This window comes from Buteo buteo, chromosome 32 (assembly GCF_964188355.1).
Source record: "Buteo buteo chromosome 32, bButBut1.hap1.1, whole genome shotgun sequence".
NCBI classification, from domain to species: domain Eukaryota; kingdom Metazoa; phylum Chordata; class Aves; order Accipitriformes; family Accipitridae; genus Buteo; species Buteo buteo.
The window spans coordinates 946,104-969,321 of NC_134202.1; the positions used below are offsets into that span (position 1 = coordinate 946,104).

Consider the following 23,218-nt stretch of genomic DNA (forward strand, 5'->3'; position numbering starts at 1 on the left):
GTGCAAATGGGTGTAACTACACCGTGAGCATGTAAGCGAGGTGTAGCTTGCACTGTGAGTGTGCAAGCAGGGTGTAGATTGCACTGAGTGTGTAAGCAGGGTGTAGGTTGCACTATGCATGTGCAAACAGTGTATGCTCCACCGTGCGTGTGCAATCAAGGTGTAGGTTGTGTTGTGAGCGTGCAAGCTGGGTGTAGGTTGCACTGGGTGTGTGCAAGGTGGGTGTAGGTTGCACCGTGCGTGTGCAAGCAGGGTGTAAATCGCACGGACGTCTATAGGAGAGGATTTTTAAGCACATGTAGGTGATGGGCTGTGTGCTGGGTGTGCGTGCGTGGGGGGGTGTGTTCTGTAGGGAATCAGCACGTGTGTGTGTGCATCCACCTGCGGGTACTCTATAGGGGACACTGGGCTTGCGTGTGCACACAGCGGGCCGTGCTCTATAGGGGATGACGTGTTTATGTGTGTATGCGCAGTGGGGCGTGCTCTATAGGGGATGTGGGGCATAATCTATGGGGAATGTAATCTAGGGGGGATGAGATCGATAGGCCGTACCCTATAGGAGATGTACTCTATATAGGGGCTGCAGGGCATGTTGGACAGAGTCTACAAGGGATGTACTCTATAGGGGATGTACTCTATAGGGGATGCAGGGCATGCGGGATATACCCTATAGAGGATGTACTCGGTAGGGGATTCAGGGCATGCGGGGCATAATCTATAGGGGATGCACTCTATAGGGGATTCAGGGCATGTGGGGCATAATCTATAGGGGATGCACTCTATAGGGGATTCAGGGCATGTGGGGCATAATCTATAGGCGATGTAGGACATGTGGGATATAGCCTATAGGGGATGTACTCTATAGGGGATGCAGGGCATGCGGGATATACCCTATAGAGGATGTACTCGGTAGGGGATTCAGGGCATGTGGGGCATAATCTATAGGGGATGTAGGACATGTGGGATATAGCCTATAAGGGATGTACTCTATAGGGGATGCAGGGCATGCGGGATATACCCTATAGAGGATGTACTCGGTAGGGGATTCAGGGCATGTGGGGCATAATCTATAGGGGATGCACTCTATAGGGGATTCAGGGCATGTGGGGCATAATCTATAGGGGATGCACTCTATAGGGGATTCAGGGCATGTGGGGCATAATCTATAGGGGATGTAGGACATGTGGGATATAGCCTATAGGGGATGTACTCTATAGGGGATGCAGGGCATGCGGGATATACCCTATAGAGGATGTACTCGATAGGGGATTCAGGGCATGTGGGGCATAATCTATAGGGGATGTAGGACATGTGGGATATACCCTATAGGGGATGTACTCTATAGGGGATGCAGGGCATGTGCACACTGGGAGCATATTCCATAGGTTGTCCATCCATCGATCCACCCGGCACAGATCCTGCCCCCCCTCCGCCCCGGTAAGGCGAGGTTTGGGGGTGCCTGGTGCAGGCAGGAGTTGGGGGACCCCCCCATGTCTGTCCGTCCCCCCACCCCCATAAACGTGGGGCTGTCGCCGTCCCTATAGATGCTGCTGCTGCTGTTGCTGTCGGCGCTGAGCGTGGAGCCCAACCGGGCGGCCATCCACGTGAACCTCACCGAAGGTACCTGACACACGTGTGTGCGAGCGCACGAGGACGCGCGTGTGACACCCGCCCCCCCCCCCAAACTGGCGTGACACCCGCCCCCGTCCCCAGGCTGCCAGATCATCCACCCGCCGCGGGACGGGGGGATCCGCTACCGGGGGCTGACCCCCGAGGAGGTGCAGAGCGTTCGCTTCCTCCCCTTCGACTACGAGATCGAGTACGTCTGCCGGCCCGACCGCGAGATCGTGGGGCCCAAGGTGCGCAAGTGCCAGCGCGACGGCACCTGGACCGCCATGGGCCACCCCAGCCGCTGCCGTGAGTGTCGCCATCCCCACTGCTGTTACCGTCACCCTCACCACTGTGATCACCATCCTCATCGCCATCCCTACTGCCAGCACCGTTACCATCCCCATCATCATCCCCTTCCCTGTTAACATCCCCATCACCATCATGATCTCTGCCACCGTCCCCTTCCCCATCATCTTCACCGTCACCATCACGATCACTGTTAGCATCACCAGTTACCATCACCGTTACCATCGTGATCACCATTAGCATCACCAATCCCCATCGCCATTACCATGACCATCACCATCAGCATGTCCATCACTGTGACCATGACGTTCACCATGACCGTGACCATGACCGTCACCGTTAGCATTGACATACCATCCCCATCATCTTCACCATCACCATCATGATCACTGTTAGCATCACCATAACCAGTTACCGTCACCGTTACCGTCGTGATCACCATTAGCATCACCAATCCCCATCAGCATCTCCATCACTGTTACCATGCCCTCCACCATGACCATTACCATGACCATCACCGTTAGCATCAACATACCATCCCCATCCCCATCATGATCACTGTTAGCATCACCATCACCAGCTGCCACCACTGTTACTGTTACCATCGTGATCGCCATTAGCATCACCAATCCCCATCACCATTAGCATCACCAATCCCCATCACCATTAGCATCACCAATCCCCGTCACCATCAGCATCTCCACCACCGTTACCGTGACCTTCACTATGACCATTACCATGACCATCGCCATTAGCATCGACATACCATCCCCATCACCACCACCATCCCCATCATCTTCACCGTCCCCATCATGATCACTGTTAGCATCACCATCACCAGCTGCCACCACTGTTACCATCGTGATCACCATTAGCATCACCAATCCCCGTCACCGTTACCATGACTGTCACCATTGGCATCTCCACCACCGTTACCGTGACCTTCACTATGACCATCGCCATTAGCATCGACGTACCATCACCATCCGCATCCCCATCACCGTGACCATCACCATCATCATCACCCAGAGGTCCCAACCAGCACCCACTGCGTCGGTAGGGCTTACCCTGGCAAGGGTATGGAGTTGACACCCCCCCACCACCCTTTGCACCCCCTAACCAGTGAGGACCTGCCCCAAAATGCACCTGAGCCTCGAGAACGGGCAAGCGGTGGCGCGGGCGATGGAACGGGTGCCGGTGGAGGGGACGTGGACCGAGTACAGCTGCAATCCCGGGTTCCGCCTGGTAGGCAGCGCCCGCAGTAACTGCACCAAGTTGGGTCGTTGGAGCACCCCCAAACCCATCTGCGAGCGTGAGTGGGGTCCCCGAGGGGTGGGAGGGGGGCGGATGGGGGGGTCTGTGGGGTTGGAGGGGTGTCTGGGGTGGAGGGGTTGGTTGGGTTTTCGTGGGGTGTCGGTAGGGTTGGGGGGGTTCCTCTTCAGGTTCCCGTTGGGTGTCTCTGGGGTTGGGGGGGGTCCCTGGGGGGGGGGGGTGGTTCAGGACCCCATGGGGTGTCTGTGGGGTTGGGGGGTGTCTGGGGTGGGGGCGGTGGGTTTTCATGGGGTGTCTGTGGGGTTAGGAGGGTCCTGTTCAGGTCCCTGTGGGGTGTCTCTGGGATTTGGGGGTGTCTGGGGTGGGGGTTCAGGTCTCCGTGGGGTATCTCTGGGGTTGGGGGGTTCCTTGGGTGGGGGGTCCCTGGGATGGGGGTTCAGGTCCCTATGGGGTGTCTCTGGCATTGGGGGGTCCCTGGGGTGGGGATTCAGGTCCCTAGGGGGGGGTCCCTGGGGTTGGGGGGTCCCTGGGGTGGGATTTCAGGCCCCCATGGGGGTCCCTGGAGTTGGGGGTGTCCGAGTGCCAGCCCCCACGATGGAGCGGGGGGGGGGGGGTCCTCTGTGTGACTCAGTTTCCCCCCCGCAGTGCGTCGCCCTATCTCAGGTGAGTACGTCCCCGTGTCCCCCCGTGTCCGTTCATACCCCCCCGCCCCCAGCTGGGCCTGGCCTCAGCACCCCCAGGTGGGTGTGGGGCCGTGGGGGCGCCCCGGGTCCCCCCAGTTCTACCCTGGGGGGGTGGGCACACACCCCCGGGACCCCCTCATCCAGCCCCACATAGCTTCATTGCGCTGAAGCCCTCTTCCTCCCCCCCCCATCGCCCCTCCTCCTCCTCCTCCTCTTCCTCCCAGCCTTCCTCGCTCCCTCCCCTCTCCCTCCCCCCCTCCTCCTCCTCCCAGCCTTCCTCCCTCCACCCCCCCAGCCCCCCCCATCACCCTCCCACCCCCATCCCTCCCTCCCTCCCACCGCCTGTCCCCCCCCCTTCTCCTCATCCCTCCCTCCCTGCCTTCCTCCCCCCCCTCCAGCCCTCCCCAGCGCTGAGCTCCAGCCCTCGCTCTCAATCCCTTCCTCCCCATCCCTCTATTTTCCGCTCCCCATCCCTCTATTTCCCATCCCCATCCCCCTACTTCCCAACCCCCATCCCCCCCCCGTCTTTTCCCATCTCCATCCCTCCGTATTCTCCGCCCCAAATCCCTCCGTCTTCTCCGCTCTCCATCCCGCCGTGTTTTCCGCTCCCCAGCCCTCCCTCTTCTCCGATCTCCATCTTTCCGCTCCCCATCCCTCTATTTTTTCCCCCGTCCCCATCCCTCTTATTTTCCACCCCCATCCCTCCACCTCTCCGCTCCCCCTCCCTCTTATTTCCCTCTCCCCATCCCGTTATTTTCCATCCCTCTATTTTCCAGCCCCATCCCTCTTATTTTCCCATCCCCATCCCTCTCATTTTCCCATCCCCATCCCTCTCATTTTCCCCTCCCTGTCCTGTTATTTTCCATCCCCATCCCTCCATCTTTCCTCTCCCCATCCCGCTATTTTCCTCTCCCCACCCCGCTATTCTCCCCACCCCGCTATTTTCCATCCTCGTCCCTCTTATTTTCCCGTCTCCATCCCTCCACCTCTCCGCTCTCCATCCCTCGATTTCCCTCCCCATCCCTCCTCCCCACGACTCCCCATTTCCCCTCCCCACCTCATTACCATTCCAACCTCACCTCCGGAGCCCGGTGACATCAACCCCCCCCCCCCACCGCCACCAAATCCCTCTTACGCCATGGCCAACCGAATCCCCGACACCCATACGTCTTGACCCCGGGAATGGCGGGTCCCTTGGTGTCACCCAAGCCACCTCGTTGGCTTTTGGTGGTGCTCAGCGTCTCGCTGGTGTCGCGCCCGTCGGTGGGTACAGGCAAGAAGGCGGTACACGTCGGGGCGCTCTTCCCCATGAGCGGGGGGTGGCCGGGGGGCCAGGCCTGCCTCCCCGCCGTCCGAATGGCCTTGGAGGACATCAACAGTCGGAGGGACATCTTGCCCGATTATGAGTTGCGGCTCATCCATCATGACAGTAAAGTGAGGAGAGGGGATTTGGGGACTGGGGGGGGGGGGGTGTGGGGTGGGATGGGGTGGGGGGATAGTGAAGGTGGGGGTGATGGAGATGGGGCTGGTGGTGGAGATGATGATGATGGTGGGGATGGGCGGTGGGATGGGGCAGGGGGGGGTGGTGATGAGCGATGGGGATGGGGACACCAAGGGGGGGGGGGTGGGGAGATGGTGAGGGGTGACATGGATGGGGTACGGGGACACCGAAAAAGGGGGGGGATGGCGGGGGGGGGTAGGAGGATACCAAGGGGTGGTGGGGATGGTAATGGGTGCTGGGGATGGGGCAGGGGGGACGGGGATGGGTGGTGGGGATGGCGATGGGGCGGGGGGGACGCCCAAGGGGTGCTGGGGATGGGGTAGGGGGGGGGACACCCGAGAGGTGGTGGGATGGGGCAGGAGGGTGATGATGGGGGGTGGGATGGGGCAGGGGGTGGTGAGAAGTGGTGGGATGGGGCAGGGGGACAGCGAGGGGTGGCAGAGATGGGGCAGGGTGGTGGGGATGGGGCGGGGATATAGGGCAGGGGCACGGGGGGGGTGGCAGGGATGGGGCAGATAGATGGGGCAGGGTGGCAAGGAAGGGGGCAGGTATATAGGGCAGGGGCAGAAGGGTTAAGGCAAGGAGGGGGGGACGACATAAATATATAGGGCAGGGGGGTGCCAGGCAGAGGCCAGGAGGCATCGTGGGTATATAGGGCACGGGTGGGGGCCAGGGGATGTGCTGGGGGGGGGGGGTGTGTGCTGACGCAGAGCCTGGGGGGGTGCTGAGGGTTTGGGGGCTGTGGGGCGCAGGGGGCATGTTTGGGGGGGGTACAGGTCTGGGTTGGGGTGCAGAGTGCGTCTTGGGGGGGGGGGGGATGTTGAGGAGCAGAGGGAGATGGGGGGGGGCACTGGGGGGGGGGACACTGCATAGGGGTGGTTATGGGGCCAGGGCAGGGGGAGTGGGGAGGATGAGGAGGGCAGAGGCAGCGTGGGCAGCTCAAGGTGAAGGCAGGGGAAGGCGGGGGGGGGGGGGGGCTGTGCAGAGGCAGGGGCTCTTGGGGGGCAGGCAGGGAGGGGACCCAGGTGCCCGGCCTCAGTATGTGGGTGGGGGGGGACCTTGACCCCAACCTTGCCCCCCCCCCCCATGCCCCCCCCATCCATCCTGCCCCCCTCTTCCTGGCTCTGCACCCTCCCACGTCCGTCTGTCCTGCGCCCCTCTGTCCTCTTCCTCCCTTCAGCCTCTGCCCCCCCCAACCCATCACCCCCCCATTCACCCACCCCCCCCACCTCATGCCCCCCCCCAAAATCCCCCCCAAATGCCTGTCCCGTACCCCAACAAGCGCCGCTCCTGTACCCCTCTCTGTCCTGCATCCCCCCATCTGTCCCATTCCCCCACTGCCCCCCCCCCCAAAAAAAACCCCCTCCTCCATCTCCCCCCCCCCCCCTTTACTGGTACTGCCTGGTTGCCACGGCAACGGATGCTGCTGGGTCTGCCACTGGGTTGTCATGGCAACGGTGCCTGGCTCCTTTTCCGGACCATTCGTGCCCTGAATTATTCATAGACCCCAAAGAAAGAACAGGGCACGGCTGGGGGGGGGGGGGCAGGGCCAGGCATCCCCCCCCCCCCCCCCCCCATTTCCCAGACACCTGGGTCCTCTAATGGATCAAACCACGGATGGCCGGACGCCTGGGTCCCCCTTGAAGGGTCTTTGGGATGGAGCTGGGGGGCAACCAGTGGGTTATACTGGGAGAAGGTGGGTGTCCCAGCAACCGCTCCCCTCGTCCCCAACCCCCTTGTGTGTGTCCCCCCCCCCGCAGTGTGACCCCGGCCAGGCCACCAAGTACCTCTACGAGCTTCTCTACAACGACCCCATCAAGATCATCCTCATGCCCGGTTGTAGCAGCGTCTCCACGCTGGTGGCCGAGGCCGCCCGGATGTGGAACCTCATCGTGGTGAGGAACCACCTCCTCGTCCCCGGGGATGTCCCCGAGGCCACGGGGGTCCTGCGGGGAGGGGGACGGGAGGCGAGCCGAGGGACCCCCACCCCTTCACCCGTGCCTGCTGTTCAGACCCTACTTGGGCATGGTGGGTCGGGTGGAGAACCGAGGCGGGGATGGAGGTGGCGCAGCCGTACTTGGAGAGCTGTTGCCTGTTGGGGTGTACCGGGATGGGGTGTTGGCGTCGGGTTGGGTCTCGGTGTCCGCGTGGGGGTTGGAGGGGGTTGTGGTGGGGTGGGGTGTGCCTGGAAGCAGCGGGGGGGGGGGTGCGGTGAAACGGTGGGGGCGGTAGGGAATGGACGGCTGTAGCTACGGTTGTTGCTGGGGGTGCGGCTGTTGCTGCTGGTGCGGCTGTGTCCCGCCATGGCTATGGGCAAATACGGGTGTTGCTGCGTGGGCGATGGTTGCTACATGCGTGACTGTTGCTTTCAGGTTGTTGCTACGTGTCTGGTTGTTGCTACCTGTGCGGTTGTTGCTGTTTGCCGCTGTTGCTTTCAGGTTGTTGCTGCGCGTCATATGTGGCTGTTGCTCTCAGGTTGTTGCCCCATAGGCGGCTGTTGCTTTCAGGTTGTTGCTACGTGTGTGGTTGTCGCTGCCTGTGCAGTTGCCGCTCCATGTGCAGCTGTTGCTTTCAGGTTGCTGCTACACGTGCGACTGTTGCTAAGTGTGTGGTGGTTCCTTTCAGATTGTTGCTACTTGTGCGACTGTTGTGTTCAAGCTGTTGCTACATGTGCAGTTGTTGCTACGTGTGTGGTTGTGTTCCAGGTTGCTGCTACATCTGCGGTTGTTGCTACCCGTGTAGCTGTTCCTTTCAGGTTGTTGCTACCTGTGTGGTTGTTGCTCTCAGGTTGTTCCTACATGCGTGGTTGTTGCTCTCACGTTGTTCCTACCTCTGTGGCTGTTGCTACGCCTATAGCTGTGTCTACACGGTTGTTGCCGGGCATACGGGTGTTTTGACACACACTGACGTTGCAGCGCGTCCGGCTGTAGCTACGTGCTCGGCTGTTGCCGGTGGTCCGCGGTTGTACCCACACTCGCTGTGATTCCTGCCATCAGCACCCGTACAGCCGCCCGCGGTCCGCTCGAGCGGTTGACGATGGGCTATGGGCAGCTGTAGCGGTGTCGGGGGGGACGACGACGACGACTGTTGGGAGCTGACACCCCCCCCAAACCTTACAGCTTTCCTACGGCTCCAGCTCCCCCGCCCTCTCCAACCGCCAGCGCTTCCCCACCTTCTTCCGCACCCACCCCTCGGCCACCCTGCACAACCCCACCCGCGTCCAGCTCTTCAAGAAGTGGGGCTGGACCAAGATCGCCACCATCCAGCAGACCACGGAGGTCTTCACCTCGGTACGCACGCCGGCAACCTCCCACCCCCACCTCTGCCTGCTGCTGCCTCCCCCCAAAACTCTGCCCCGCAACCGCTCAGCCCCCATCCTGGAGCCGGCGACATCCAGGTCCGTGCTCAGTCCCCTCCTACGGTGCATAACGCTGACCCCCGGCAAGCAACCCACCTCCCAACCCCTGCTTGGTGCCCCCCAACCCCGCCGCCCACCCCGGACTCACTCTGCACTCTCTTTCCCCTCCGCCCCCCCGCCCTGCCTGCCCCTCCTGCCTGCTCCCCGCTCCTCCTGCCCGCCCGCCACCAGACCCTCGATGACCTGGACCAGCGGGTGAAGGAAGCCGGTTTGGAGATCACCTTCCGCCAGAGCTTCTTCTCCGACCCCGCCGCGCCCGTGCGCAACCTCAAGGTGAGTCCACCTTGCCCGTGCCCAGGTCCTCGTCCCCGCCAAGTCCTGCCCCACGGCACCCACAACCATCGGGGTGCAGATGGAGCCGTGTCTTGCACCCCAAAGGGAGCAGAGACACCCCAAGATGGCCAAGCATCCAGGTCAACGATGCATCTCCTCCAGCCAGGAGATGGGTAGCAATGCCCGTGACCTGGCTGTGCCAATGCCAAGGTTCTGGTCCTCTTCGGCACCCCTATGCAAAGTTATGCAAAGGAGGCTGGGTGGATTTGACCCTCTAGGAGCAGAAGTCCCACCCCAGGGTGACTTGTCTCCCCGCAGCGCCAGGACGCCCGTATCATTGTGGGGCTCTTCTATGAGACGGAGGCGCGTAAGGTCTTCTGCGAGGTGAGGAGGGGAAAGGGGGTGGGTGGGCACCGCGGGGGTCATGTGGGAGGCTGGGACTATGGGTGCCGTGCAGTAGAGAAGGGTGGGTGGGCATCAGGTGGACGTGGGGCAGTTGGGAGAGTGGGGAGATGGATGGTGGGATGGAGCGAAGGGCGGTGGGACGTGTGGGTCAGTGGGCGGAAAGATGTTGGGATGGATGGGTGGAAGTGTGGGTGGGTGTGAGTGCGGTAGGACTGATGGATGGGTGGGTGGGCAGGCAGGTGGGATGGTGGGAAGGGAAATGGTTAAGTGGAGGCACAGGGTGAAGAGTGGATGGACAGAGGTCCAGCTGGATGGACAAGATATGGGCAGGTGGGATGGTGGGAAGGTTGAGCAGAGGCATGGGGTGAAGAGTGGATGGACACAGGTCCAGCTGGATGGACAGGATGGGGAGAAGGGTGCTAGATGAGTGAAGGGTGACTGGATGGGACGGGGTGAAGAGTGACAGAGGGAAGGATGGGGTCAAGGGTAAGGCCACTGCTCCTTGGCCCACACAGGTCTACAAGGAGAAGCTATATGGCAAGAAGTACGTCTGGTTCCTCATTGGCTGGTACGCCGACAACTGGTTCCGCATCAAGGATCCGGCCATCAACTGCACCGAGGCGGAGATGGCCGAGGCCGTGGAAGGTCACGTCACCACCGAGATCGTCATGCTCAACCCTGAGAACACCCGCAGCATCTCCAACATGGTATGGGGAGGATGAGGGGACACATGGCACTCCCAGGGGGTCCACTCCATCCCACCCATCACATCACCGCTGGTTTTTTTCCCATTCCAGACGTCCCAGGAGTTCATTGAGAAGCTGCAGAAGAGGCTGGGCAAGAACCCCGAGGAGACAGGTGGCTTTCAGGAGGCGCCGCTGGCCTACGATGCCATCTGGGCGCTGGCCCTGGCCCTCAACAAGACCTCGGCAGAGCTGGTCAAGAAGGGGTTGCGCCTGGAGGACTTCAACTACAACAACAAGAACATCACCGATGAGATCTACCGGGCCCTCAACTCCTCCGCCTTCGAGGGTGTCTCGGTGCGTTGCCCACACCTGAGCCCCTGCCAGTCCCCGGTGTGTCGTCTTCTCCTCAATAAGGTCTCCCATGTCCCCAACCCCTCCACCTTCAAGGTGGTGGTGGAGGTGCCTTAAAGGCATCCGTCAAGGGTGTCCCTGTGAGCTGCCCCAAAACTCCCAGAGAAAACGTTCTCCCAACACCCCTCTGGGGACGTGGTCCTGCCACCTGACAGGTCCCCGACACCCATCTCCATCCCATCCCACAGGGACACGTTGTCTTTGACGCCAGTGGCTCCCGCATGGCCTGGACGCTCATTGAGCAGCTGCAAGGTGAGTGAGCACAGGCAGCAGCCATATCAGGGTGGCACTGTCACCGTATTGCACATGGTGACCACCACCGAGCATCCCGCAACACCCCTTCACGCACAACAGCCGCAGCTTGGCGTTGCGGCCACGTTGTCTGCACAACAACAGCACACAACCACCCCAAGACGCACGCCGCAACAAGTCCTACCACTGCGCAACCTCTCAAGGAGTGGCAACCCACGTGGGACAACCCCCTTCTCCACACCCTTTTGGCCACGTGTCCAACAGGAGATGTGTCCTCACCAATACACAACTGGTCTTGCATGTGGCGGAAGGAGGTGCAGAGGTGGAGGAGGTTTGGGGGACAAGCAAGGAGCTTGGGACAAGAGTCATCAAGAGTAGTCAGCATGGATTCATCAAGAAGAAGTCATGCTTGACCACCTTCTGCTGGCTTGGTAGATGAGGGGAGAGCAGTGGACTTTGTCTACCTTGGCTTCAGGAAGGCTTTCTACAGTGTCCCAGAACATCCTCATAGAGGAGCTGATGAAGTCTGGGCTGGATGAGCAGACAGCGGGGTGGACTGAACACTGGCTAAACAGCCAGGTCCAGGGGGTGGGGATCGGCAGCAAGAAAGTCCAGTTGGAGGCCAGTGCACCCCAGGGGTCAATACTGGGTCCACTCCTGTTCAACATCTTCATCAATGATCTGGATGATGGGGCAGGGAGTACCTGCAGCCAGTTTGTGGATGACACCAAACTGGGAGGAGGGGCTGAGATGCCAGAGGGTCGTGCTGTCATCCAGAAGGACCTTGATGGGCTGGAGAAGTAGGCTGAGAGGAACCTCATGAGATTCAACAAGGGGAAGTGCTCCAGGACCAACTCCAGGCACTAGGACAGGCTGGGGGTCAACCAGCTTTGCAGAGAAGGCCCTGGGGGTCCTGGTGGACACCAAGTTGATCATGAGTCAGCGACATGGCCTTGGTGGCCAACGGTCTCCTGGGCTGCATCAGGAGGAGTGGTGGAGGTCGAGGAGGTGATCTTTCCCCTCTGCTCAGCACTGGTGAGGTCAGCCCTGGAGAGATGGGCCAGTACTGGGCTCCCCAGTACAAAAGAGCTACTGGAGAGCATCCAGCAAAGGGCCATGAAGATGATGAAGGACTGGAGCACAGGAGGCTCCAGCTGAGCATCAGGACCCACTTTTTCACGGTGCAGGTGACCAAGCACTGGCAGAAGTTGCCCAGATTGGTGGTGGAGTGTCCACCCTTGGAGACATCCAAACACTACACGGACGTGGTCATGGACAACGGGCTCTGGGTGGTCCTACTTGAGCAGGGGGTTGGACCAGATGACGCCCAGAGGTCCCTTCCAACCCCCCAACCAGTCTGTGATCCTGTGGGGGTGTGCAAAAACGCTGGAGGGGTGTCGCTCCTCCTTCCCTCCAGCCTGACCCATCTCTGCTGCCCTTGCAGGAGGTGTCTACAAGAAGATTGGCTACTACGACAGCACCAAGGACAATCTGTCCTGGTACAACAACGACAAGTGGATTGGTGAGCAGCGCCGCATGTGGGGTGTGAGCAGGGGGTGGGTGTCCCCGCCACGGGGAAGGGTTGGGAAGACACCCCCCCTCCACGCTCCCTAATTGTGCCATGGGCTCTGCAGGAGGTGCCCCTCCAGCTGACTACACCAAGGTCATCACCACCTTCCGATTCCTGTCCCAGAAGCTCTTCATCTCCGTCTCGGTGCTGGCCTCGTTGGGCATCCTCCTGGCCATCATCTGCCTGGCCTTCAACATCTACAATGGGCATGTCCGGTCAGTGATCCCCCCCGTTTTCCTGGTATTTGGGGAAATATTGCACCTTTCCTTTTCCATAGCTGCTAAAAGAAATCTCAGCAGCGTGTGGTTAGCAACACCCAGAGGGGAAAAAAAGAGATTATATGCTCCCATGTCCTCCTACACAAGATGACAGTGACAAAACGTTGTTGTTAGTAGATATCCCAGTTGCCCGTCTCACTGCGTAGGAGCTACGGGTGCTATCAAGGGTCTGGCTGTAGCACGTGGTTTCCTGTTATCTCACTTCACGTCCTCATTTCTCGCGTCCCGTTGGGTTAGCTGAACGTCATACACCACCGATAGCTGAGCACGGTGGCCGGGTGACACACCATCTCCTCAACAACCCCCTCCCAGGTACATCCAGAACTCACAGCCGTACCTGAACAACATGACGGCTGTGGGCTGCACGCTGGCGCTCGCTGCCGTCTTCCCCCTGGGACTCGACGGGTACCACATCGGGCCGGGGCTTTTCCCTTTCGTCTGTCAGGTATGGGGCTGGTGGGGTGTTGCGGGGGGGTACAGGCAGAGTGGGGACAACCAGAGGGTGGGGACCGCCGGAGGAGGAACAGTTGGGAGTAAAGCTGTGGACTTCCAAAGGAGTGGGTCGAGGGAGGTCTATGGGAGGGGGGGTTACACTCCACGGGGGTGCAGCGGAGGTGGGTACAGCTGGACGGGGAGGTACAACCATCTTTTCCCAACCCACGTACCCTCCTCAGGCCCGGCTGTGGCTCCTCGGGCTGGGGTTCAGCCTGGCGTATGGCAGCATGTTCACCAAGATCTGGTGGGTCCACACTGTCTTCACCAAGAAGGAGGAGAAGAAGGAGAAGAGGAAGGTGAGAGGTGACGCAGTGGGGGAGGGGGTGGTGGTGCACGGGGGTCTCGGTGACACTGTTTTGTCCCCACACCCAGACCCTGGAGCCTTGGAAGCTGTATGCCACCGTGGGGCTGCTTGTGGGGCTGGACGTGGTCACGCTGATTATTTGGCAAATCGTGGACCCCCTGCACCGCACCATCGAGGTGGGGGCACTTCTCACGGCAGGGGTGGGCTGTTCTCAATGTTGGGGGGATGCCTGTGGTGCTAAGGGGATACTCGTGGTGTTTGGGTGCTGCTGAGGAGATGCTCTTGACATTGAGGGGATGCTCAAGGTGTTGGGCTGCTGCTAGAGGAGATGCTTACGGCCTTGGGGTGCTGCTGGGGGGATGCTCACAGTGTTGAGGGGGTGTTACCATGTCAGGGGGCTGCTCACAGCATTGGGGTGCTGCTGGGGGGAGCCCACAGCAAAGGCTCCCCCCCCCATATACCCTCACACCCCATCTCCCACCCTGTCTCTCACGCCGTCACCCCCAGGAGTTCACCAAGGAGGAGCCCAAGACGGACACGGACGTCTCCATCCTGCCCCAGCTGGAGCATTGCAGCTCCACCAAGATGAACACGTGGCTCGGTGGGCATGGGGGGGTCTTGGGGGGGGGGGGGGGAAACGGGCAGGGCTGAGGGTGTGGGTGGGACTGGGGAGGTACAGCCAGGACGGGGGGGGACAGGCAAGGTTGGGGGTACGAGCAGGGCTGGGGACACGGCGCATTGCAGAGAGCCAAGGGGAGACCCAGGCACCCACGGGGGCCAGGTGGGGGGTCCCTGTTTGACCACCCATGGTTCCTCCCCCGCCCAGGGATATTTTATGGCTTCAAGGGGTTGCTGCTGCTGCTGGGCATCTTCCTGGCGTACGAGACTAAGAGCGTGTCCACGGAGAAGATCAACGACCACCGAGCGGTGGGCATGGCCATCTACAACGTGGCGGTAAGCCGGGGTGGCTGTCCCATCCTGTTCCCCCCCCCATCTTCAGCCCACATCCCATAGAGTGACTCCCAAAAACATCCCCTTCCTCCCCACAGGTCCTCTGCCTCATCACGGCACCCGTCACCATGATCCTCAGCAGCCAACAGGACGCGGCCTTCGCCTTCGCCTCGTTGGCTGTCGTCTTCTCCTCCTACATCACCTTGGTTGTCCTCTTCGTCCCCAAGGTGCTGGTGGGGAAAGGGATAGCGGGGTGCGGGTGTTTCTTCTGGGGAGGGGAGGAACAGTCATCCTACATCCTCCCTTGGAGGGTCAAGGTGTTGCTTCTGCAGACATGGAGGGTTCTTCCCCAGGAGGGTCACGGAATTGGCAATGACAGTCGGCAGGGGACGTGGGACAACCGGGTGGGGGTGTTGCCTTGAGGAGGGGGACAACTTTGACAACTGGGGACCATTGCAGATGCGGCGCCTCATCACCCGAGGTGAGTGGCAGTCGGAGCAGCAGGACACCATGAAGACGGGCTCATCCACCAACAACAACGAGGAGGAGAAATCCCGACTGTTGGAGAAGGAGAACCGGGAGCTGGAGAAAATCATCGCCGAGGTGGGTGGGTGGGGGGAAACCCCTAAATGTGGTTCGGGGGTGGGCACCCCATAGAGGTGGGTTGTAGCTTCGAGGGGTTGCTACCCATGCCAAGGGGGTAGATCATCTTTGGGGCTGCAACAGGGGTGACATGGGACAGGGGTCCCAACACTGATAAGGGTCAGTGAGGTGGTATCTGACACCCCCCCCCCCCAAATTTGTCACCCGGCAGAAAGAGGAACGTGTATCAGAGCTCCGCCAGCAGCTCCAGGACCGCCAGCAGCTCCGGTCCCGCCGACGGTCGTCCAACCCTTCCCGTGAGGCTGACAACCATTTCTCTCCGGGGTTGAGCGCCGCCCCGGCCCCCCCGGCCCCCTTCTACCAGCCCAACCTCCCTCTGGTCCGCTGCCTGGTCTCGGAACAAGCCGACAAGCTCGGCCGGGGCAACTGTGACGGTAGCCGCGTCCATCTCCTCTATAAGTGACTCCCGCGGGTGTCACGGCTAGAGCAGAGGGGCGGTGCTATTTGCCGAGGGGTGGAGCTAAGTGGGGTGGGGTCAGTGGGTGGGGCTAGGCAGGGAGGGCAGAGCCTCTGCCTTATTATTGATTTTTTTTAAATGTATCTCTTTGTCTTAACCTGGGGGACCACGGCTCTGGCCGGGTTCCCCCCCCCCCGCCCAGGGCTCTGGGTGTCACCCACCCTCCGACTGTTGTCAGTCAGAAAACTATGGGGTGGGGGGGAGAAGGGTGGTTCTTAATTAAGGGGGAGGGGGCAGAATGCATGAAGGCTGACTTAACGACATTGAAAGCCCCCCCCCCCCCGCAAACTCCCCTACAGCTGTCCCATCTCCCCTACAGTCATCCCACCTCCCTCTCCACTCCAGCCATAGCACAGTCGGACAGTCCCGCTGACTCGTCCTACTCCAACCTGTCCCTGCTACACCTCCACCACATCCCCTCCATCCCCCCGCGCTGTTGCGCACAACCGGAGCTCGGCTCCCGGTGTAGCAAACAACCGCCCTGATAACCCCCCTGTAACAGTGTTATTGTAGCCCAGTGTCGATACAGGCGATGTGGGGACACAGGAGCAGGCCCAGGGATGCAGGCGGTTGTATCGCAAGTGGCAATTCCTGTAGTTTAATGTCAGGCTGTAGTGTACAACTGCATCTAGTTAAGTCTAGTCAGACTGTAGTGCACAACTTGTACGTACAATCAAATTGTATTGCACATTGGGATCGGTTACTGTAACGCACGGTCCGGCTGTAGCCGATGGCTGGTTTGGGATCAGTTGTTGGTACAAACGGATTCATTTTTTATGCTGTATCTTCTGACTGTAGCTCACAACCAGCTGCCGTGAGGTGTGAGCACCGTCGGAGAGTCTGTGGCTGGGGCTGTACGTTTGAGCGCAGCGTTAGGTCGGGTCCTGTACGCGCAGACTGTTGTATCCGGGGTCTGGTTTCTCATATGTACAGTCGCACTTTAGTGGACAACCGGACCCTGCTTCTTCTCACGTGTCTGTTGTGGTGTTTAACCATGAAAGGGGAACTACACCGTACCCCAACCGCCGGGGTTGCGTCCCTCCCCAGACCGGGGTACCCCAGTACAGCCAGAGTTGTAGCCAGCTCACAGGCGTCCTACGGCAGTTCGGCTGTTTTGGAGTGACAGCGAGCCCAAGGAAAGGATCTGGTTGTTCGTGGATCTGATTGATCCTGGAACCAGGCTGTCCAGCACCGGGTACAACCACCCTGGCTGCTTCAGGGTGACGGTGTTCACAGCCGCACACAACAGCGCAACCACCTGCATGTCCTTGCTTTGACATCAACCCCCAAAAATCCAGGTGGGAGTCCCTGCCCCCCACTCCCATTTGGCTGGAGTACCAGGTCCAACCCCCCCCCCACACACACACCCAAAACACACACCAGCACGGAACACCGTCCCTACCCCGTGCCACCGGTACCAGGGAACGATGCCGATAGCGGCTAGGGATGGTGGTGCCCGTGCCAAACGCTGTCGGAGGGTGGAAAGGGGCAGGGAACAACCAGCTGGAAGAGGGGGAGGAAATTAGACACCGTCACCCTTAATCACCCCCCAAGCCCCCATCTATCAGGAACACAGGCATCCCGGCCACGGGGATCCCCGTTCCTCTCCCTCTGCTGAACCAAATTTGGTGATTTACAGCCCAAAAATACAGCCTGCAACCACAGGATCCAGGTGTCCTGACTCAGGGAGGGGCAAGGGGGAGGCTGCCCTTGGGATCAGGATTGAAAAAGAAGCACCAGGACACAGTCGCCATCCAGGAAAACAACCTGTTTAATACAGGGGAGACAGGGCTGGTCCTGTGCCCCCCCCCCAGCAAAATCCTGACTCCAAGGTGGGTGCCCCCCCCGCCCCCCCAGCCACACATGGGCAAGGGCATGAGCTCAGAGTCCACAGGGGAACAGGGACTCATCCCCACGGTGGGGTCCGTGGGCCACCAAGACAACGTGGGGGTCCACGACAGAAAGGGGGGCTCTGCCGTGGGATGGAGGGGGGGGCCCTCTCAATATGGGGGACAGCCCAGCTCTCCCCAGGTGCTGTTTGTCACCAGCCCTCCCTCACTGCATGCCACGGGCTGGAGGAAGAAGAGGAAGACTCCGCAGAGCACCAAACCCCCTCCCACCACCAAGGCCACCATCAAAGCCACCGCTCGGTACAGAGACCACCGGCCAGAGATCCAGGGCCAACCCCGGTTGGGGGGAGCGGGGGGCTCGGGTCGCCCCAATTCCAGGCTGAGGGTCACAGTGGGGACCTGGTCGATGGGTTTGGGGTGCCCGGGGGGGACGTAGAGCAGCCCCTTAGGACGGCTGAAGCGGACGGAGCCAGTGGGGCCAGGGGGTAGGAGAGCCAGGAGATCGGCACGGGTGGGCAAAGCCGGGGGTCCGCGGCAGCGGGGCAACGCCGTGGGGCGGCGGCAGATGGGGCAGAGCAAGGTGGGGGCGGCGGGGGCCACCACGGTGACCCTGGCCAGGCATTCGAGGCAGAAAGTGTGACCGCACCCCAACACCTTGGGCACCTTGAAGAGACGATCGTAGGGGGCAAAGCAGATGACGCAATCCAGGGAGGGGACCCCCTCGGTGTCCTCGGCCATGGCCGCGGCGACGTCCCTGGCAGGCAGAAAAAAACGAGACGGTGTTTACCCAGCAGCAATAAGGGCAGCGTGGGGTTAGGGACACCAAATCTATGGGGTAACCAAGCCAAATTGCCCCCAAACCAACATGCCCCCCCACCCTGGGGTGCCAAGAACACCCCTTGGAGACACCAACCCCACACACACTCCGAGAAACCACCCCCCCAAAAAAATACTTCGGGGGTCCAACCTTCAAGGTGGAAGTACCAGCACCCCCCATGTTAGGGGGGCTCAAACTCAGTCATTCCCCCCCCCCCTCACCTGCACCCCAAGGTGCCAGCAGTAGGAGCTCACCAAGGGGCCACTCGGCTCCGGGCGCAGCCGACGGTGCCGGGATCGAAGAGGACGTCCGCCACCGTCACACCCACTGCCGTGCCCTGCCCGCGTGAGCTGGGACAACATGGGGAGGGACCGTCCCTTGCCACCCCCCTCTCCCCGTCTCCACATTTGAGGAGCACCCCCAAACCCCACACCAGCCTTGGCAGGGGATCCCGGGCCACCAAGGAGCCAGTTCTCGGGGCAGATCCCATTCCACCCCCAGCTGCCATGGGGAGGTGCCGGATCCATATCCGTCCTGGCTCTACTTATCCCGATCCTTTCTTCCGCCTTCTGCCCCTTACAGGTACAAGGTGCTGCTCCTCCTCCTCCCACCCTCCCCCACCAGGGAAAAAAAGGGGGGATGACAGCAGGGGAGCACCCCAACTTTTCCCAGGAGGGAGGAATGAGGCAGGTCTGGGGACACGAAGGGGGACAAGCAGGACACGGAGCCACACCCCTGCCCACTACCCACATCGAGGACCCCCCTTCAAAGCACCCAAATCCAACAGCGTCCGTTGTGTGTGTGTCCCCCCCACCAGCCCCACAGCACAGGGAGGATGGAGTTAAGGACACAAAGCAAGTGAATTTTATTGAGTGGCTTTTTAACGGTTGGACTTGGCCACACGCTCCAGCTCGTCCTTCTTCTTGATGGCGTAGGAGTTGGAAGAGCCCTGTGGGGGGTGAGACGGGTGTAAGTCAGTTTTTGGGGGGAGTCCGTTGCGTCCCCAACTCATGAGAGCAGGTGACAGCGGTGACGGCTCCATCCCCCTCCTCACCTTGGCGGCGTTGATGAGTTCGTCAGCCAAGCACTCGGCAATGGTTTTGATGTTACGGAAAGCAGCTTCGCGGGCTCCGGTGCAGAGCAGCCAGATGGCCTGGGGCAAGGGGGACAGAAAAAGGGACGTTGGGGACAGAAAAAGGACATCGGGGACATGAGGACGGGGGGTGGCAGCCCCTCGGGGTTTAGGGATGAAGAGGGGACGTACCTGGTTGACACGGCGCAGGGGGGACACGTCCACGGCCTGTCTACGGACTGTACCGGCGCGGCCGATACGGGTCGAGTCCTCGCGGGGTCCGGAGTTAATGATGGCATTAACCAGGACTTGCAGGGGGTTCTGTCAGAGGACAGGCAGGGAGAGAAATGAGCCCCCCCACGCCCAAAACCACCCCCCCCCCCGGCACCCAAAAACACCCCCCAGCCCCCTTCTCACCTCCCCAGTAAGCAGATGGATGATCTCAAAGGCGTGCTTAACGATGCGCACAGTCATTAACTTCTTGCCGTTGTTCCGGCCGTGCATCATCATGGAATTGGTGAGTCGCTCGACGATGGGGCATTGGGCTTTACGAAAACGCTTGGCTGCATAGCGCCCGGCGCTGTGAGGCAGGTACTTGGCGTATTTTTCCTTCACAGCGATGTAATCCTGGCGGGAATTGTGTCAGACTCCTCCCAGCCACCGGAAGGATGCAGGAATCCCCATTACACCCCTCCTTGTCCCCCACCCCTCAAAATATACCTGGAGGGAGATATCATTGATCTGGACATCATCGGTGCTCCATTTGCCGAAGAGTTTGATGTCGGGCGTCTCAGTGACGGCGGGCGCCGTCTCCCAGTCTGTCATGCTGCAGAAAGAACAGGATGGGGGTCAGGAGAGATGCTTGTCACCCCCAAACCCTGTAATTGGGGGGGGGGGGGGTGTGTCCTAGATCAAACCCCTTTAATTAAAAGGAAAAAGCAAGTGCCTACGGGTTCCAGTGAGCCTAAACACCCTTCCCAGTATAAACTGGGAAGGCTCTTGGAGCACCTTGCAGGCAGGGGGTCCCCCAGGACTTTTCACAGGGCACTGGGTACCACCCATGCACACCCAGACACCCTACACCCTGCGTGGGGTGTTCAAGCACCCACGGGTAGGGTGTCTACACAGAGAATGAGAGGGTCCCTCGACATCCCAGAAACAGCAAGGTGACCCGGAGGTGTCCCCAAGCCCCGGACATGACACAGGGGTGCTGTCCCCCCAGGTTGTGTGTTTGTGACCCCTCAAGTCCCACCCCCCAAGTCGGGACGGCGTGCATTACAGGGTAACATAGAGGCGTGGAGCGGGCCTGGTGCGTCACAGGGCTGCATGACACATGCAGAGGGGTGTCCCCGTCAATGAGGGACCCCCGAGGGTCTTGTGTTTGCGGGTGTTACGGTGTACGTAAGGAATAGGGTCGGTGCTGGGACAATCACATGATCCCAGTATTACTGGTGAGCGCAAAAACCAGCTACGTGGGGCAGAGGGAAACCCCGATCCCCTGGACACCCCATGCTCCTCCAAACCTCCCCCAAAACAGCCTCCCCTCAACTACCTACCCCAGGAAGTCACCGACCTCCTTTAAGACACCCCCCTCCAGTTCATTCCCACAGCAGCAGGCCCCCCCAAGCCCCCCTACCCTACAGAAGGCCCCCCAAAAACACACACCAATCTCCTCCCACCTTAAGAGCCCCCCCACTCCTACTTCAGGGCCCTTCCCAACTCCTGCCTCAACCAATCCCCCAGGGCTGAGCCCCCAACTCCTACCTCAGAGCCCCACACACAGGCCTGAGCCCCCCCATTCCTACCTGAGCACCCCCACACAGGCCTGAGACCCCCAACTCCTCCCTCAAGGCTCCCCCAAAGGCCTAAGACCCCCAACTCCCACCTTAACACCCCCCCCAGGCCTGAGCCCAACTGCTACCTCAGAGCCTCACACACAGGCTTGAGACCCCCCCCCACCTCCTACCTGAGCCCCCACACACAGGCCTGGGACCCCCAACTCCCACCTCAGAGCCTCACACACAGGTCTGAGACCCACCAATTCCTACCTGAGCATCCACGCACAGGCCTGAGACCCTCAACTCCTCCCTCAAGGCCCCCACAGGCCTGAGACCCCCAACTCCCACCTTAAGGCCCCTCACACAGGCCTGAGACCCCCCAACTCCTACCGGACCCCCCCCAGGACTGAGCCCCCCCAACTGCTACCTCAGAGCCTCACAGACAGGCCTGAGGTTCCTATCTGAGCCCACACACACAGGCCTGAGACCCTCAAATGTTACCTCAGAGCCCCACACACAGGCCCGAGACCCCCGACTCCTCTCTCAGAGCCTCCCCAACCCCAAGTCTCGGCCCCAAGAGGCCTCACAGCACCACACACACCCCCCACAAGACCCCCTCAGCCCCTCCCGAGCCCCATTCCCCCCCTCCAGGCCCGAGGAATCCCCGGTCGCGCCGCACTCACATGGCGGCTGCTCCGGGAAAGAAAAAGGGCCCCGACGGGGTCTCCCGGCCTCTTATCCAGGGGCGGGCGGGCACTTCCGGCCGCGCATGCGCAAAGCCCCCTCCCGCGGGGCCCCGCGCTTCCGCCCTCACCTTGCCAGCGCTCTTGGCGCATGCGCGCAAAGAAGGGCCCGCCCCCCGGCTCTGGCGCAAGCGCAGAGGGCGCTGGTGGAGCCGGAGCGGCCATGATTGTTGAGGGCGTCTGCCCAAACGCCGCCATGTGGTGGGGGGTAGTTCCCTAGGGGGGGGGCAGAGACACGCGGGGGGGGAACAGAGAGTCCTCCCGGGGCGGGGGGGGAACGGATTCTCATGGGTGGGCATGGAAAGGGACCCCAGGACCAGCTCCGACCCCCCCCCGTCTCTCCCCGCCCCGCGATTGGCGAGGCCGCCTCCCACCCACCAATCACGGCTCGCAGCGCGCCGGGCGTCACCGGGTGCCAGGCAGATCCCGGCCCCGCGGGATGCGAGAAACGAAACCGAAAGGGCTGGAGGCGGTGGCGGGGGGGGGGACGGGGATAGGGGACCCCCCCCCGGGACCCCGGAACGCCCTGGGACCCCCCCCCCGGGGTAGCCCAGGCCTCAGTCCCCCCTTCGACCCCTCCTGAGGGCCCGAGACCCCCCCCCCCCGCTCCGCCTGTGTCCCCCCAGCCCGGGGACCCCCCCCGCAGCCCCAGGACCCCCCCCCCCCCCACTCCTTGGGCCTCGCTCTTGTCCCCTGTGTCCTCCCCCAGCCCGGGATCCTGGTGTCCTGCCCCCCCCCCCCCCCCAGGGGAGGACCCCGGTGTCCCATGGCCCTGGGGGGGGGTGTGAAAAAGCCAGGAAAGCGGTAAAATAACCCCAGCAAGCACAGGCACACCCCCCCCAAACCGGGGCTCATGCCCAGTGTCCCTTGTGCCCACTGTCACTTGTGCCCTGTGTCCCTCGTGCCTGGTGTCCCTCGTGCCCTGCGTCCCTCGTGCCCGGCGTCCCTTGTGCCCCACGTCCCTCATGTCTGGTGTCCCTCGTGCCCGGCATTGCCTGTGCCGGTTTCCCTCGTGCCCTGTGTCCCCCGTGCCTGGCATCCCTCGTGCCCAGTGTCCCTTGTGCCCCACGTCCCTCATGTCTGGTGTCCCTCGTGCCCAGCATCCCTCGTGCCTGGCATCCCTCGTGCCCGGCATCCTTCATGTGCCCCACGTCCCTTGTGCCCTGTGTCCCTCGTGCCTGGTGTCCCTCGTGCCCGGCGTCCCTCGTGCCCCACGTCCCTCATGTCTGGTGTCCCTCGTGCCCGGCATTGCCTGTGCCGGTTTCCCTCGTGCCCTGTGTCCCTCGTGCCCAGTGTCACTTGTGCCCTGTGTCCCTCGTGCCTGGTGTCCCTCATGCCCGGCGTCCCTCGTGCCCCACGTCACTCATGTCTGGTGTCCCTCGTGCCCAGCATCCCTCGTGCCCGGCATCCTTCATGTGCCCC

The 23,218-nt window shown here is 61.5% G+C and overlaps 3 protein-coding genes across 3 annotated transcripts; 1 reads left to right on the forward strand and 2 right to left on the reverse strand.

Moving 5' to 3' along the window:
• The first annotated feature begins 1,792 nt into the window (after positions 1-1,792).
• Positions 1,793-16,505, forward strand: GABBR1 (gamma-aminobutyric acid type B receptor subunit 1). The gene is made up of 21 exons (XM_075019090.1): positions 1,793-1,917; positions 3,041-3,229; positions 3,835-3,852; positions 5,146-5,306; positions 7,134-7,268; positions 8,493-8,663; positions 8,963-9,064; positions 9,383-9,448; positions 9,985-10,176; positions 10,267-10,509; positions 10,755-10,818; positions 12,263-12,340; positions 12,453-12,603; positions 12,979-13,111; positions 13,341-13,457; positions 13,534-13,641; positions 13,973-14,066; positions 14,292-14,419; positions 14,515-14,643; positions 14,876-15,019; positions 15,231-16,505. Exons 1-21 carry the CDS (start codon positions 1,896-1,898, stop codon positions 15,480-15,482), a joined length of 2,697 nt encoding a protein of 898 aa, XP_074875191.1. The 5' UTR covers positions 1,793-1,895; the 3' UTR covers positions 15,483-16,505.
• A 1,031-nt stretch (positions 16,506-17,536) lies between these two features.
• On the reverse strand, positions 17,537-18,124 carry LOC142026167 (RING finger protein 225-like). Its single transcript, XM_075019012.1, has one exon. The coding sequence runs from the start codon at positions 18,122-18,124 to the stop codon at positions 17,537-17,539; it is 588 nt and encodes a 195-aa protein (XP_074875113.1).
• Positions 18,125-18,996: 872 nt separating this feature from the next.
• On the reverse strand, positions 18,997-21,840 carry RPS5 (ribosomal protein S5). Its single transcript, XM_075019274.1, has 6 exons — positions 21,737-21,840; positions 19,996-20,101; positions 19,693-19,902; positions 19,468-19,596; positions 19,258-19,356; positions 18,997-19,152 (listed from the first exon to the last, which is right to left on the reverse strand). Exons 2-6 carry the CDS (start codon positions 20,098-20,100, stop codon positions 19,084-19,086), a joined length of 612 nt encoding a protein of 203 aa, XP_074875375.1. The 5' UTR covers position 20,101; positions 21,737-21,840; the 3' UTR covers positions 18,997-19,083.
• Positions 21,841-23,218: the final 1,378 nt, after the last annotated feature.

Bases quoted from the DNA above. Each gene is read 5' to 3' on its own strand.
- GABBR1 (XM_075019090.1), top strand. From the start codon at position 1,896: ATGGGCCACCCCAGCCGCTGCC. The intron at 9,449-9,984 runs GTGAGGAGGGGA...TGGCCCACACAG, and splicing joins CGCGTAAGGTCTTCTGCGAG to GTCTACAAGGAGAAGCTATA. The intron at 15,020-15,230 runs GTGGGTGGGTGG...GTCACCCGGCAG, and splicing joins TGGAGAAAATCATCGCCGAG to AAAGAGGAACGTGTATCAGA.
- RPS5 (XM_075019274.1), bottom strand. From the start codon at position 20,100: ATGACAGACTGGGAGACGGCGCCCGCCGTCACTGAGACGCCCGACATC. The intron at 19,597-19,692 runs GTGAGAAGGGGG...GTCCTCTGACAG, and splicing joins TCCATCTGCTTACTGGGGAG to AACCCCCTGCAAGTCCTGGT. The intron at 19,153-19,257 runs GTGAGGAGGGGG...CACCCCCCACAG, and splicing joins AACTCATCAACGCCGCCAAG to GGCTCTTCCAACTCCTACGC.
- LOC142026167 (XM_075019012.1), bottom strand. From the start codon at position 18,124: ATGGCCGAGGACACCGAGGGGGTCCCCTCCCTGGATTGCGTCATCTGC.